The following is a 16,220-nucleotide window of genomic DNA, read 5'->3' as shown; positions in this document are numbered from 1 at the left end:
GGTCGCTTCTCTCTCTTGGTGGACTCCACCCCAGTACCCACCTCCAGGGTAGCTTAATGGTTGGAAGGCCAGGTTCTGAATTCTGCCAGAGGCAAATCTCTACCCTACCCCACCGGGGACCAGGTCCTTGCCTCTAGGCAGCAAATGGAACCGGGTTCTTGAACTGTCAGGTTAAGCTTGGTCAGGAGAGGGTGCTGGCGGGACGCTACAGGACCAAAGGCTGCTGCTCCAGATTCAAGTGTTTTCTCTTGATTCTGGCTCTTGCCTTGCTGCCAGCAGCAGGTGTGGAGGACGTTTCAAGGCATTCGCCCTATACATCCCCCGACCCCCATTAACCGTGAATTCTCAGTGACTCAGGCAGTGCCCTTGCCTAGCACCAGCCTGCCAACAACCACAGAGAAGAGCTTCCTGTTTGCTAGATCCAGCCACAGTCCCCTGTTGGCCAGCCTAGGCAGCCTGTACCCTATGGGGTATTGTCGGCTTGCTCAGCAGGTGTGGAACCGCCTTGACCCAGAGCCAAGGAACTTCTCTACTATGAAGTGAGCCCCAAGTTCACCTTCTCCAAGAAGATCTGAATCTCAGCCTTGGGGAGGGGTCCTCTTCCTAATTTGTTTTTTCCTTGGATATTTTCCATTATCCATAATGTATCCTTTAGAGTTCCCTGTACCTCCTTATAGCTAACCCCATGTTAATCATTCTCTTAACTTTCCCTGTTTAAACTGCTGTGTGGTTTTCTGGCTTCTAGTGGGGAAACTGACGAATGTTCCTGCTTGTTTGCTGGGTGAGCCTGGGTAATTCCCTAAACCCCTCTGTGTCTCCCATATACATTGAGGATAATAATAGCTGCCCTACCTAGCCCAGAGTTTTGTAGTAGGATTAAATAATGCAATGCATGTAAATTAGAAGAACGGGCATATTTTTTTTTTCCTGTTGGAAGACAAGAGGTGGATTGGAGCATAGGAACAGGGAAGACACTACCACACTCAAGGAATTTTAAAAATAGTCATTATTGATGCCAGCTGTGAGACTAGATGCAAGTAAGAGCTTAATAAAATTAGTTCCCTCTCCCCTGTTACAGGTTGCCAGCCTGAAAATTTTGCAATTACTGAAATCACTGGTGCAATACGGCAGGTATGGGAGTAGATCCCATAGAAAGTTACACCTAAGAACAATTAGCTTGTGGGTATCATTTTATTACTCACAAATATCCAACGGAGAATGTAAAAACCTTGAACAAACCACCCCCAAATAGAGCAGCTTCGTCGACTCTACCTTGCAACTGGACAACAATCCTCTCTAGTCTGCTCGTCTGCCCATGAATCTTGAGTTATTAGATTTCTCACATGGCTTGTGGGGGACTCCATGTGGCCAAACAGGAATTTCAGGAAGAGTTCTCTGTATCCTTTTCCACTTCATTTCTTCTTCTTTTCTTCTTAATCAGAGGTGGGACAAGAATAGAAAACACAGTATTTTTAAACAATGATGCTTTCTGTTCTTGGACTCTAAATATTGTGATACAAAGATTCTCTTTGAAATGAAGATTCTTGGTCTGAGTTTGGAAATAACCCAACAGACCTCTACCCTTTAAAATTTGATATTGATTTTAATTAGATTCTTTTTGGGATAAAATTGTGTGTGTGTGAGAGGTCCCTAGGTGGCTCAGTGAGTTAAGTCTCTGACTTTTGATCGTGGCTCAGGTCATGATTTCATGGTGGTGAGACAGAGCCCCACATCTGGTTCCGCACTGGGCATGGAGACTACTTAAGATTCTTTCTCTCCCTCTCCCTTTGCCCTAAAAAAAAAGTGTGTGTGTGTGTGTGTGTGTGTGTGTGTGTGTGTGTGTGTGTCTTTGTGTGCGTATCCATGGGAAAGATGATTTGATGCAGGTTTAATGTTTGTCTTAACCACAACTCAAGTACTGAAACAATCCTTTTGCCTCTCAAGCTGTCCCATTTGACAGCACCATCTTTTCTGGATGTTTCTGTTTAAACATTTAGAATGCTCCAGAATATGTCCTTTTCCTACCTTGATTAAGGCTACTCTTTTGTATTTCTAGGAAAACAAACATTTCACCCAATGTCTTTAGATATGCACGTGCTGGATACACAAGCCACCCATGTAAATTTACAGAAGAGTGACATGTGTATGTTCTTCTGTGGCAGACTCTTTATTATGTAAATATATGTATGCCAAGCTATACATATGCATAATAATGCCCCTCTATGTGTCTAGGTATAGACAGAGCAGTCTAAGGAAGATATTTGGGTCACTGGTTGGGAGTAAATCTCATGGTCCCTTTTCTTTATAATCACCTTCTGTGTTCTCTGAGTTAGCGAAGATCAGGAAGACTTGTTCCAGTGTTATCTGACTGATGGCGTAGTCTTCTAAGTTGAACTGTTCTTTAGCTTCCTCCAAAATACCAAATACCTTTAGCAACAACAACAATAAAATGTGCAGTTATCATTGCAGGCCTCCCCTCCAGCCTCCAACCCGGATGAGCATTTCCTGCACTTCCTCCAACTCCTGCCAAGTTCATGTTGGAAGCCAACAACATTGAATAGACAATTGAGAATCTCCAAGGAAGCACTTCTCTGTCCCTACTATCTTGTTAGACATGACAAATAATGGGATTTAAGGAAGAGAAATCAATTAAACTCTAGGGGCCTTTGAAAAATAACAAACTTTATAGAGAATTTTTCTGCTCCTTATACAATGTCAGGCTCCCATTACACATGCTTGGATATCAGACACTTCCCCCATCATGAGTGCTTTCTTAACATGTAACATTAGAAGATCATGGTTTCTACATTCACCTTTCCCCAGCTGTTGTCCTTGCGGGGAATGTAGTAGTTTAGGATCTCTTGATTCTCATTCTTTAATACACTACCTAAGAAATGAAAGCAAGATAGATGAATAATCTTACAGATACCATTTTTAATTTTCAAAATACTGCTATATAAACTTCATTATACACAATAGAGGGGTGAATAGACATTGTTAATACAAAAAAAACCCAGGACATGGTCAAATAACTCACTTTCTTTGGTACACATGACATAGTTAACTCCTTTCAGATTTATTCCTGATGAAATAGCCTTATTATGTGGAGTTCATAGCAATTATTGAGGGCAGGCTTTCAGGTACAATAGAGTTGTCAGCTCACATGCCCCATGTTAAGAACCTGAGACTCCTTGGGGATCCTGGGTGGCTCAGTTGGTTAGGCGTCTGACTGCAGCTCAAGTCATGATCTCCTGGTTTGTGAGTTCAAGCCCCGCCTTGGGCTCTGTGCTGACAGCTCTGAGCCTGGAGCCTGCTTCAGATTCTGTGTCTCCCTCTCTCTTTGCCCCTCCCCTACTTGTACTCTCTTTCTCTCTCTCTCTCAAAAATAAACAAAAAAAATTTTTAAAAACCCTGAGCCTCCTAAAATTCTAACATTACAATAAGACTTCTCAACATAGTGCTGAGAATAAGATGAGCTGGCTGGATTTCCACTCTCGTTGTGTGGGTATGCATGCGTGTAGTGTGCTTGGGGGGGGGGTGGAGCAGGACAAGGCTTCCTTGATATTCTCATGATTACATGCCCTGTGAAAGACGAAGTCATCCCTGTAGATTACCAGAGTCAGCCTGTGTGTTCTGTGGGTTCGTATCCCACTGGTGGAATGAGAGGGAAGAGGGGGGTATCCATTTCTAATGGAAGCAAACGTGTTTATGCTCATCAGTGCACATTTGCAGGTTGATGCCAGTTGGATTAGCTGGGTTTAAAACGTTGTAAAGTAAAAAATACATGTTTATAATGGGTGAGATTTTTAATGCAAATTTTAATGCATACATTGTCTCCATGATCATGTAAAGCTCTCTTTTTGTGTGAAATATTTGAAACATGGAGTTTAATGAATTACTTCAAGCAAACACTGGTGAAATCATCTCATTTAAGTCAAGTAGTAATAAAGCAGACACTCCCACGTGCCACTTCTCAGCCTCTATCCTCCTTTAAAAAAATCACCAATACTTTCATGGTGATTGTGGATATTTCCCTCCCAAATGTGTTTTTACCTGTGCATATACGTCTCAAAATTGAGGTAGAGTTTCCCTACCTTTGAAGCTTATGTGAATGGAATCATCTGTTATATATATATTTTTCTTTCTGTTTTCACTAAATGTTGTGAGATTCATTCATGTGATCGCGTATAGCTAAAATTCATTTTCCTCTGTAACTAGTAACTGGTATATGAGTATTCCACAATTTGTTTTCCATTAGGTTACTGATAGACATACAGGTTGTCTATTGTGAATATTGCCAACTTATATATTATTTTACTTATCTCCTTGTTATAGGAGAATGCAAGAATCTAAAGTGTAGCTGTAGGGAGAATTACTGGGCCATAGCTTTTTAAAAAACTGGTTTCGGGGCGTCTGGGTGGCTCAGTCCGTTAAGTGGCTGACTTCAGCTCAGGTCATGACCTTGCAGTTCCTGGGTTAGAGCCCCACATCGGGCTCTGTGCTGACAGCTCAGAGCCTGGAGCCTGCTTTGGATTCTGTGTCTCCCTCTCTCTCTGCCCCTCCCCCATTCCTGCTCTGTCACTCTCTCTCAAAATTAAATAAACATTAAAAATATATATTAAAGAAAACTGGTTCAGTTTCACCTGTGAGATATAGCAAGTTGGAAGGACTGCCACTCACACTCTTACTATAAGAAAGTTGGACAAATGGCAGTAATGTTTTTCTTGAACCCTTCAGTTTTATGTAGGGCAAACTCAGGGCAACTTGTATCTGGGGAGAGACAGGCATCTACAGAGAGAATTAAAACCAGAGCATTTACTGTACAAGGTAGACACTGCCAGGTGATAGAAGCTGAATTTAAAAAATGTAATAAATACCTAAAGATCAAGTGTAGGATAGCAAGAGAATCATGAAGGCCACTCTTGTCTTTTTAACTTCTTTGATTTAGGTTTTATAGTTGTGCTTCTTACACACATTAGAGAACTGGATTTTGCTTATGAGCCAAGCTGGAATTTTTTTTCATTTTATGCGAAGTTAGGTCTATTTATATATGCTGAAAGGAACTATATGTTTAATTTTAGTTTTCCTATGTAATTTTTAAAATTGCATATGCATATATACAGATAAATGCATAAACATAAATACAAATGGAAATATACAAAATATGTGTGTGCATGTACTTTACCTTGTGGTTGGCTCTTTTTATTCTGTTATATTGGTGATATATATTTGTTCTTATGGTTACCTTCATACTAATATCTTTTCCTAATACCCATAAATAGTCCCCTCTTTTTAAGACAGTGATTTAAATATTTAGTGCTCACCAATAGTTTCTATGCAGAAACTTCTCCAATCATTTCTTAGTCGATATGAAAGTTTTGTTTGTATAGTCTTCAGGGAGAACCATTGGGGAAAATATCCCCTGAATAACTATTTGCTTATAACTCTTTTTGAATTTTATTCTTTAAAAATTTTTTTAAATGTTTTATTTATTTTTGGGAGAGAGAGAGACAGAGAGAGAGAGTGTGCGTGAGCAGGGGAGGGTCAGAGAGAGAGAAACACAGAATCCAAAGACAGACTCCAGGCTCTGAGCTAGCTCTCAGCACAGAGCCTGATGCGGGGCTCAAACCCATGAACCGCAAGATCATGACCTAAGCCTAAGCCAGACACTCAACTGACAGAGCCACCTGGGCGCCCCATGAATTTTATTCTTGAAGATCATTTTGGTTGCATGTGAAAACTATGGTTTGCATTTTTCTTAGCATAAAACGTTTTGACACAAAGCCCAAGATCAATCTGATTTTCTTTCCCTTATAAATAACTTTCCTTCTTTCCCTTATTTTTTAAAAATCTGGAATCCAAAGATCAATCCCCTTATTGGAATACTCCTTGGTGTTGATGATATGGAGTCAATTTTTCAGGTTGTCCTTTCAGTAAGCAGGTTTGTCTCATCTTAGGAAATTTTCTTGAATGATAGTTTTTAGTATTTGTTCTATTTTATGGCTTTCTTTTTCTTCTTTGTGGACTAATTTCATATTGTGTTGGATGGTCCTTGCCTTGCCTCTCTCTTACTTTGGCATTTATCTATGTTTCTATTGGATGGTTTTCTGTTTTCCTCCTTTCCAATCCCATTTCCCTTGTGCTTTCTATGTGGTTTATTTGCTCTTGATAGTTACGTATTTCTGAAAGATTTAAAGTACCCTCTACGATGAGGTCAGCTGTCTTGGCATATCCCCCTGTTGTCTAGCCATCTAATCTCTTTGCCTGTTCAATTGTAATTTAGGATTTTCTTATATATCATCTTTCCCCTTCTTAATTCTTTAAGCTCATGTTGATATATTATGTACTAGTTTCATCTGCTTTGTATGTAGCCTTACAGCTCGGCTGTTCTTTCAATGTCTGTAGGTATTTTCTTTTATCCTCTCTTATATTTTTCTGTGGGGTTCAATTTTAATCTTTTCAGTCATTTATCTTTAAATGAGGCCAATTTTCTTATAGCTTTAGTAGGAGTTTCCTATGTAGAAGGTGGGGTAGGACAATGTTTTCTTAGCTTTAGAATCCTGCTTTGTAGGGTTCCTTCTGAGAATCTTCTGGGATTTATCAAGTAGACCTTCCTTTGGTACTTTCTGATAACTGCCTCCTGTGGGTCTCTCTCCACTCCAAGCTTAAATTTGAGATCCTTTCCTCCAGAAAGGATATCTGCTCCAACTTGGAATCAGAGGATGCTACTTTGATGAGGGAGTTTGGGGCAAGCTGAGGGCAAAATGCAGGCTGGTACACCACACCGCCCCCCCCCCCACAGGTGGAATATGTGTGATATTCCTCGGACACTCCTGGCTACCCAAGAACAAAGGAAAGGGGTTTAAGTGCTTGCCATGGTGATGTGGGAAACTAAGGCAAATGAAAAACTAAGTTCTTTTACTCCCTGTAGCCCAATGAAAAGTCCTTGAAACAGGCAGCGTGACCTCCTTCTAGGAGCTTTGCTGCCTCAATGATGACATTTTGTTAGGGGCAAAAGAGAGCCATAGCTTAACATTATCCCAACCTTAAGGATCTTTTAAGTCTACTTCCTTTATCTCAATTGCCCCAAGATACATGCTGCAATCATACTCCAAGCTTATGGCCCCCCGATATACATCTAAAGGGTCTCATGACTGAAGTTTTGTTAAATGGTAATAAATGGTGTTTCCCTAGAAACAGCTAGCCCCTCAAGGTCCTGGAAACCTTGCTTCCAAAATTCTTTAGAGACTTACTGTACCCCTGACCCCCTCCCAACCTGAAGGTGTATAATGAGTTAGCCGTTATGACCCTGGTGCAGCTCTTCCTGCCCATGGGTCCTGTCCCTATGCTTTCATGAAATCACCTTTTTGCACCAAAGATGTCTTCAAGAATTCTTTCTTAGCCATTGGATCTGGACCCCAGGAGCCCCCCATCACCCCCAAACTTCATCACAAGGGACCAGTCCATTTGTGGCAGTTTCTGGATAAGCTTCCCAACCCTGATGAGGGTCCAGAGCTTCATCAGCGATCCCAGTGCCAAAATGGCATTTGCTTCCACAATTTGCATTTTCTAACTGCTCATTGTTTTTCTGTTTGTTTGTTTGTTTTCTCCTTTTTTATTTTCTGGTTGTTAAAATTTTTTCACAATTTTGTTTGTAAGACAATTATTGTATTTAAGATGTATTTGTTTAAATTACCAATTTCTAGTTTATTTTACCAGGAGTACTTTTCAGAATATATAAGCTATCATACTGTAGAAAGAGAATCATTTTTGCATTAAAAAAACCCCACATGGTCATTTAAATTTCCTCAGGATTATGTAGAATCATTTACCCTAGATATCTGATTATTGTGGTAAATCCTCTTTAAAGTATATATTCTATGGGCGCCTGGGTGGCTCAGTCGGTTGAGCATCCAGCTTCAGCTCAGGTCATGATCTCACAGTCATGGGTTCGAGCCCCGTGTTGGGCTCTGTGCTGAGGGCTAGCTCAGAGCCTGGAGCCTGCTTCAGATTCTGTATCTCCCTCTCTCTCTCGCCCTCCCCTGCTCGTGCTGTCTCTCTCTCTGTCTCTCAAAAATAAATAAAAAAAATAAAGTATATATTCTAGATGACTTTTGTTTGCAATATTTATTTTTTTTAAATCAAAATTTAGGTGTAGGGCACCATGTCTGTTCCTTTTTGATTCTGTTATATTTGAATAGCTTTTGCTCTAGCATGATGGGAGGCAGAACAGGGCAATAGCCACCTTACAGCAGAGAAAATGCCTCAAACCTACATTCCCATTAAAGTTCTTGTGTCCACATCCTTCAAGATAGGTCTTGGGTCAGTGTTTAGTGTCCTTCCTTCAAGAAGAGCTGGGACAGCACACAGTAGTGAGGTTTTCTGGTCACAGCTTCTCTTGTGGTAATTTAAGACACCACATGAACTAGAAGTTTGATAGAATAAGTACTCAAAAATATGTGCTGATTGAATGCATTAGGTGAGAACTGAACTTCGTAATGGACACATCCATCTGCCTGTGTCATATGCACATCAGAAACACTATGACCAACACTGGAGTAACTATTTTCCCACACATCTATTTTCCACATCTCCACTTCCAATCATTTCTTATCTATTTTCTTTCTTTTTTTAAAAAAGTTTACTTATTTATTTTGAAGGGGGAAGGGAGGGGTAAAGAGAGAGGAAAAGAGAGAGAATCCCAGACAGGCTCCGCACTGTCAGCACGGATCCTGACATGGGCCTTGGACCCAGGAACTGTGAGGTCATGACTTGAGCCAAAATCAAGAGTTGGACACTTCACTGACTGAGCCACCCAGGCACCCTACTTATCTATTTCCTCATCTTCATTCCTACTATGTAATCAATCATGCTCTTTTCCATTGCCTGGAAGATAAACTTACAACTCTTCAGCCTGACACACAATGGGAACTTCTCTGATATTTTATTCAGCCTAACAGAGTAGAATAAGATGAAAAACCAGAATTATTAAAGTTTTTTCCATGCTTCTGCTTTATGTTTATGAAAGAGAGGTAAAGGCCAGAAGGAAACGGTTGCTGTCCCTGGTATTAAACCATATAGGCAGAGGTGCTTGTTGATTTTAGCAGCAGAAGCAGAATTAGTTTTGAGAGAAACACTTCGTGGTTCTTGTTTGCATTTCTATACCACACCTGGCTGAGACATCAAAAGATTGGGATACGTGCTTAGTTAGTAGAAAAAAGCCTTAAAACTTTGCAAAGATAATATGTGAAAATAATTGAGAATTATACTTGAAAATATGACTTTAGCTATATAATTTATAGTGACAGCACAAATCCAAAACTGTCTTATTAAAATGATATAAGAGCTAAGTGAGAACCCACCTTTATGTGTGTGAAAAGCTATGCCTCGTTACAGAAACAAGGATCCGAAAAGGAATTCAGTGTGGAAGATCAATAAATAACAATAACCCACAGGAAACACTTATTGGAGACATAAAACATATGGATGATGAAATAATAAAACCATAATTAAACACATCTTTGTAAAAGTTAGCCTAATCTAGTTTACCTGGGAATGTCAGTGTGATGAAAAATTTTAAATCATTCAGCTTATCCTCCTGTGTATCAGTCTTGACCTTGATCTTCAGGATGTAAATGTTGCCAAACTTGTTTTTAAGGTGCTGAGGGCTACCCAGGCACACGAACTTTCCCTGCACCATGATGGCCAACCTGGTACAGAAGGCGTCACATTCCTCCATTCTAGCAAAACATGATACCATAACAAGTTCTGATTTTGGAGCACATTCTGTTGTTCAAACAGAGTCAGGATTTGTGACTCTGTTTTCAACATGAAGTGGAATTTGGTAATCATAAATGTTATAGTTGGGAAGTGAAAAATTTTCAAACAATTAGTAGTAGAGTACAAATCCTCAAACACAGCATCTCTCAAACTTCCTGTTCTTTCCCCACTCTTAATTATTTAACTCAATAAGTAGTTTTGGCCATCCCACTCATTAGGATTAAGGAGGAACTCACATACCCTCAGATTTATTGTCAATATTCCTAGCCCTAAATAATTATCGCTTATAGCCAGTACAATAGGTGCCAACCCTCACCCAAGCCTCCAAATGAGCCGCACCTATGGGAAGTTATGATGACGGCTTTGCCACGTTCACGTGTCCATGTCACAGCATTCCAGAGCAGGCGTCGGGCTCCAGGGTCCATGCCAGTTGATGGCTCATCTAGCAAAATTACTGAGGTATTTCCCATTAGGGCAATAGCAGTACTCAGCCTACGTTTGGTTCCTCCACTTTATGGTCATAGAAGGAGAGAAAATTTAGAGGAAAAGGAGGTTATACAAATTAGTTATTTATATGAAAGAACATAAACATATCAACAAATATTTAACATGAAATTCCACACAGCATTGATTAGTTTAACTTCAGTAAGTTAGCAGGCCCAGTACAGGTGTATATAGCAATTAATTTTCATTTGAAATGCAGATGAGTGACCTCTATGTAACTGATTTTAACTACATTATCAGGGGCATTTATTTACTTGTGCTTAGGGTACCATGGTTTCCCAAGTAAATGAATCTACCACCGTTCAAAGGGCCTAGATTCCTCCTTTCTTTGGAGACAAAGAACCATTTGGACACTAGAAAGAATGATACAACTTTGAGATTATACTGATAATACATTGAGGTAATATCCCTTTTGACATTTAGAGGCTATAGTTCAAATAGAACTAGCATTTTTAGTTTCATCTCTGCAAAAGAGAGACATGGAACTGCACTGATCTATCTTATTAGTATTATCTGAAACTAGCAACTCATGAGATAGTTTCACAGTTAGATAATAAATAGTGTGACAGAGGGACTTAGGTAGAGCTGTGCACATTCATTTCAAACATTAGAAACATAGAGAAGCATCTCAACATTAGCAACAGCAACAAAAAGATCATCATAATGAAACAGCTCACCTGTAGGTACTGATAAGCTTGTCAGCATGGAGTTCCAGTTGCATTGAATTCAACCATCTATTCACATACAGCTGAATCTGGGGCTCAGCGATTCCCCATAATCTGGCATACATGATCATTATTTCCCGACCAGTCATGTATTCCAGCAATGCTTCAGTCTGAGGACAATAGCCAACTCTTGACTTCACCTGATTACGAGAATTGCCTTAATAAAGACCCAAGTCATCTGTCCCATTGAGTGCCCCTGGATGAGATAGAAGACTACAGTCCTCCTTGTCTCAAAGAGTCTTACCAATAATTCTTCTTTTCTCAAGGCTACACAATGATGACCATTGGATCTATTGTAATAAGTTGGAATAAAAAATTCCTTAGTTCAGTTTTAATGATTTTAGGAATGAAAAAGTTAGAAATAAAGTCCCAGAGACCAATGAATTTGGAGGAGTGTTAGAATATGAGATACTTCGGTCATTAATAAGAAATTCTAATGGGCATGGTCACTATGGAAGATTTTACATTGTACAACCTGCACAATCATGTGTATATCTTGTTTCAGAATAAGACTGAACCAGAAGCAAAGCCTTTCCCCACTCTCACAAAAAGGAGAATGCAATAAATGTTGCTTTGTCAATAACCAACCCTTTTATGGATTTGCATTCAGATGCACGTAGACTAGGTATTTAGAGGAAAAGAGAGTAACACTGTTTTATTAAAATTAATTAAAAATTAATTAAAATTTAAAATAGTTATTTTAAATAATTAAAATTCATACCTTTTCCTCTGAGATTTTATTAGTTAATTTACAGTAATCCCAGACTATTAGCAGCCCCAGTGTGTTGACAGAAATCAAAACAAACTTTCTTCTATTCTAGGTATAAAATTACTGTCCCATATTATCTTTGAAAGTAAATGAGCTGCATACAACCATAATTCAGTGAACAAAGAAAAAGATACCGTGAATGCCATCAGCAGAAACAATACTTACGAGCAGCATATTTGTAACGACTTCAGAAATAGGTATTATCAGATCAGATGAGAAAATGATTGTGCTTATTATGTTTAAATAAATTTTATTATTTTTTTTCTTGAACATTTTTTTAATGTTTATTTATTTTAGAGAGAGAGAAAGAGAAAGAGCACAAGTGGAAGAGGAGTGATGGAGAGGGAGACACAGAAATCCAAAGCAGGCTCCAGGCTCTGAGCTGTCAGCACAGAGTCAGATGGGGGGTTTGAACTCATGAGCTGTGAGATCATGACCTGAGCTGAAGTTGGACGCTCAACCAACTGAGCCACCTAGGTGCTCCTAAATAAATTTTAAAAACTTAAGAATATATTCATGAAAAAAGTGAAGCTGGAGATAATACAGTTCCAGATATCAAGTTATACCACAAAGCTATACTAATCAAAACAGTATGGTACTGACACAAAAAGAGACACATAGATCAATGGAACAGCATAGAAAGTCCAGAAACAAACCCACAATTATATGGCTAATTAATCTTCAACAAAAGAGGCAAAAATATGTAATGGAATAAAAATAGTCTTGTCTTTTCAACAACTGATGATGGGAACACTGGACAGCTACATGAAAAATAATGAAACTGGACTCCTTTTTTTCACCATACACACCAAAAAATTCAAAATGGATTAAAGACCAAAATGTGAGACATGTAACCACAGAAGTCCTAGAAGAGAACATAGGCAGTCATTTCTCTGATACTGGCCACTGAAACATTTTTCTAGATATGTCTCCCAAGGTAAGGGAAATAAAAAATAAAAATAGACTATTGGGGCCACCTCAAAATAGAAAGCTTCTGAACAGCAAAGGAAACAATCAACAAAACCAAAAGACAACCTACTGAATGAGAGAAGATATTTCCAAATAACATAATCAAGGAAGGGTTTGTATCCAAAATATATCAAGAATGGATACAACTCAACATCCCCAAAATGAAATAATCGAATTAAAAAATGGGAAGAAGACATGAACAGACATTTCTTCAAAGAATACATTTAGCTCTCCAACAGCCACATGAAAAGATGCTCAGTATAATTTATCATCAGGGAAATGCAAATCAAAACTACAATGTGATATCACCTCACACTTATCAGAATGGCTAAAGTCCACATACAAGAAACAACAGGTGTTGGCAAGGGTGTGGAGAAAGGGAAATCCTCTTGCATGGTTTATGGGAATGTAAATTGGCACAGCCACTATGGAAAACAGAGGTTCCTCAAAAAATTAAAAATAGAACTACTCTATGATCCAGTAAATCCACTACTGGGTGTTTACTCCAAAGATACAAAAAGAGTAATTCAAATGGATACATGCACCCCAATATTTATTGCAGCATTATTTACAATGGTCAAATTATGGAAGCAACCCAAGTGTCCACTGACTGATAATGAATGGATAAAGAAGTAGTATATACATAAATACAAATTAAATATTACTCATCCATAAAAAGAATAAAATCTTGGCATTTGCAACAACATGGATGGGGCTAGAGGGTATAATGCTGACTGAAATAAGTCAGAGAAAGACAGACACCATATGATTTCACTCCATACAGAGAATTTAAGAAACAAACAAATGAATCAAGAAAAAAAGAGAGGGAGAGAGACAGACCATAAACCAGATTCTTTTTTTTTTGAATGCTTATTTGTTTTTGAATGCACAAGCAGGGGAGGGGCAGAGAAAGAGGGGGACTGAAGATCTGAAGCAAAGGAGGCTCTGCATTGACAGCAGTGGGCCCCATGGAGCTTGAATCTATGAACCGTGAGATCATGACCTGAGCCAAAGTTGGCCACTCAATCGACTGAGCTACTCAGGCACCTTGAAACAGATTCTTTTTTTTTTTTTTTTGAATCCCCTTACAGTTTTATTTATTTTTTTAAATTAATAGTTTATTACCAAGTTGGTTTCCGTATACAACTATCAAGAACAAGCTGATGCTTATCAGAGGGGAGGCAGGTAGGGGATGGGTGAAATAGATGATGGGAATTAAAGAGTACACTTATCATGATGAGCACTGAGTAATGTATGGAATTGTTGAATCACTATGTTGTACATCTGAAACCAATATAACACTGTATGCTAACTATACTGGAATTAAAAAATATTAATAAAATTTAACAAATCTTTATGAAAAAGAAAAGTATAAAATCAACTTTATACTTTTGATATTAAGCCATATTTTGGAAATAAGCCATATATAACATCTAAAAACTAAAAATAAGTAAGTAAATAAATAAAGCATGTTACAAACTTTATGAATGTGTTTGACAGCAATTTAATCACAATGGAAGAAATTAGCATGGAGATTAAGTAATAAGGAAGTACCTAGAATGTAGCACAAAAATTAAAACTTGGAAAAGCAGGAAAGTGAGAGATAAGGATAGACTGGAAATATCTGGATAATTGAAGTTGCAGAAAGAGGGAAAGAAAGGAACAGGAGAAATATTTGAAGAAATCATAAGTGAATTTATGTATGTATTATGTATTTATTTATGTACATATATTTATTGCATATATATACAATAGAATATTACTTGGTGATCAGAAAGAATGAAATCTTGCCATTTGTAGCAACATGGATGAGACTGTACTATGCTAACGAAATAAGTCAGTCAGGGAAAGACAAATATCATATGATTTCACGCAGATGTGGAACTTAAGAAACAAGCAGATGGACATAGGGGAAGGGAAGCAAAACTAAGATAAAAACAGAGAGGGAGACAAGCTATAAGACACTCTTAAATTCATAGAACTGAGGGTTGCTGGTGGAGTGTTGGGTGGGGAAATGGGCCAAATGGGCAACGGGCAGTAAGGAGAGCGCTTGTGAGGATGGGCACTGGGCATGATATGTAAGTGATGAGTCACTAAATTCTATTCCTGAAATCATTATTATGCTATATGTTAACTAACTGGGATTTAAATAAAAAAAGAAAAAACGCTAACTAGACATAGAAATGAATTTTCTTAAACTGACAAATGGTAGCCAAACATAATAGTAGAAATTTAAAAGTATTCCATGCAAAGGCAGTATTCATCATCATTGCCAGTATTCAACATTGTACTGGTGGTTCCGCTTTATGCAATAGCACAAGAAGTGAAGAATGACATTGGGAAAGGAAGAAAAACTCTCATTATCTATTTTTCAATGATAAACCTACCTACATAGAAAAGCCACACTAATCTGTAGATAAACTGAAAACTAATGAGAAAATTAGTTCATCTAGGTTTCTGGATAATAATATCAGCATATAAATTCAACAGCATTCCTGAATACTACAACTTATGATAGAAAAAAAAGATCCCATGAATAGTATCAATAAAATTGCCAATGTACAAATTATAATAATTAGATGATAACGGAGGGGAAGGAGGAAGAGGAGGAGGAGGAAGAATTGGTAAAAGGAAATATATGAAATTGTAAAGAAGGTTAGGGGTAGAATTACAAAACAATGCTAAAAATAATAAATCAGAAAAATGTCCACCTGGGAAGCTCCACGCCATTTTTTTCCATGGAAACCTCAAAAACAATCAGAAAGGGACTAAAATAACATTATAGGAGCTCTGAAAAACAGTTAAAGCCTACAGCAACCAAGTGAATATTTAATTAAGAAAAAGCCATCTTCAAAATGGTAAGATACTTGGTGGCATTTTTCCTCACCCTTGCCCAACCCCTCCCTGTTGCAGAACAGTCTTGGTTTGGGGAGGCAGCAGCCCAGTTCCCTATTACTTCTCTCAAACGAGAGGGAGCAGAATAAACCTAACCTGTCTGAGGAACGCCTGAGGGTTGGTGCTTGTTTCGCCTGGGCAGAAAACTGGAGGGTACTGTTCATGAAGGCCACAGGAAGACTGTCGACCTGAAGACTCCTGGAATAATACAAAAAGGCACAAGAACAAGCAGACAAGATGCAGGTACAGAAAAGACATAAGAATATCCTAAGCCTTCACCTAAAGCCAATATCTGGGTTCAGAACACACTCAGCTGAATAGTGAAGGACTGCCTCAGCACAGACCCAGTCTGCAAAGACTAGGAGAGGTGGCTGCTCTGTCAACAGTCCCGTTTTCAAGAAGACATACAAATAAACATGAATAGAAGGCCCAAACAATAGAATAAAATAAATTGGCAGAAATGGCTCCAGAAGCAGCATAGGTATGCCTTACTTGACAAAGACTTTAAAAGAATTGTCTTCGATATGCTCAAAGAACTAAAGGAAAGCACAGAAAAAGTATTAAAGAAAGTTATGAAA

At 38.5% G+C, this 16,220-nt stretch overlaps 1 protein-coding gene across 1 annotated transcript in view; it reads right to left on the bottom strand.

Moving 5' to 3' along the window:
- Window positions 1-1,172: 1,172 nt before the first annotated feature.
- The window catches only part of LOC115300234 (ATP-binding cassette sub-family A member 3-like), a 123,769-nt gene continuing 108,721 nt past the window's right edge, over window positions 1,173-16,220 (bottom strand). Inside the window, exons 26-31 of the mRNA XM_029949882.1 lie at window positions 10,962-11,149; window positions 10,120-10,290; window positions 9,550-9,740; window positions 2,814-2,887; window positions 2,313-2,427; window positions 1,173-1,432 (exon numbers count right to left, since the gene is read on the bottom strand). Coding sequence (XP_029805742.1) covers window positions 1,413-1,432; window positions 2,313-2,427; window positions 2,814-2,887; window positions 9,550-9,740; window positions 10,120-10,290; window positions 10,962-11,149 — 759 coding nt within the window. The 3' untranslated portion in view covers window positions 1,173-1,412. The remainder of the gene's footprint in view (window positions 1,433-2,312; window positions 2,428-2,813; window positions 2,888-9,549; window positions 9,741-10,119; window positions 10,291-10,961; window positions 11,150-16,220) is intronic.

Source organism: Suricata suricatta, chromosome 8, assembly GCF_006229205.1.
Source record: "Suricata suricatta isolate VVHF042 chromosome 8, meerkat_22Aug2017_6uvM2_HiC, whole genome shotgun sequence".
In the NCBI taxonomy this organism is placed as follows: domain Eukaryota; kingdom Metazoa; phylum Chordata; class Mammalia; order Carnivora; family Herpestidae; genus Suricata; species Suricata suricatta.
This window is presented reverse-complemented; position numbering and strand designations above follow the sequence as displayed.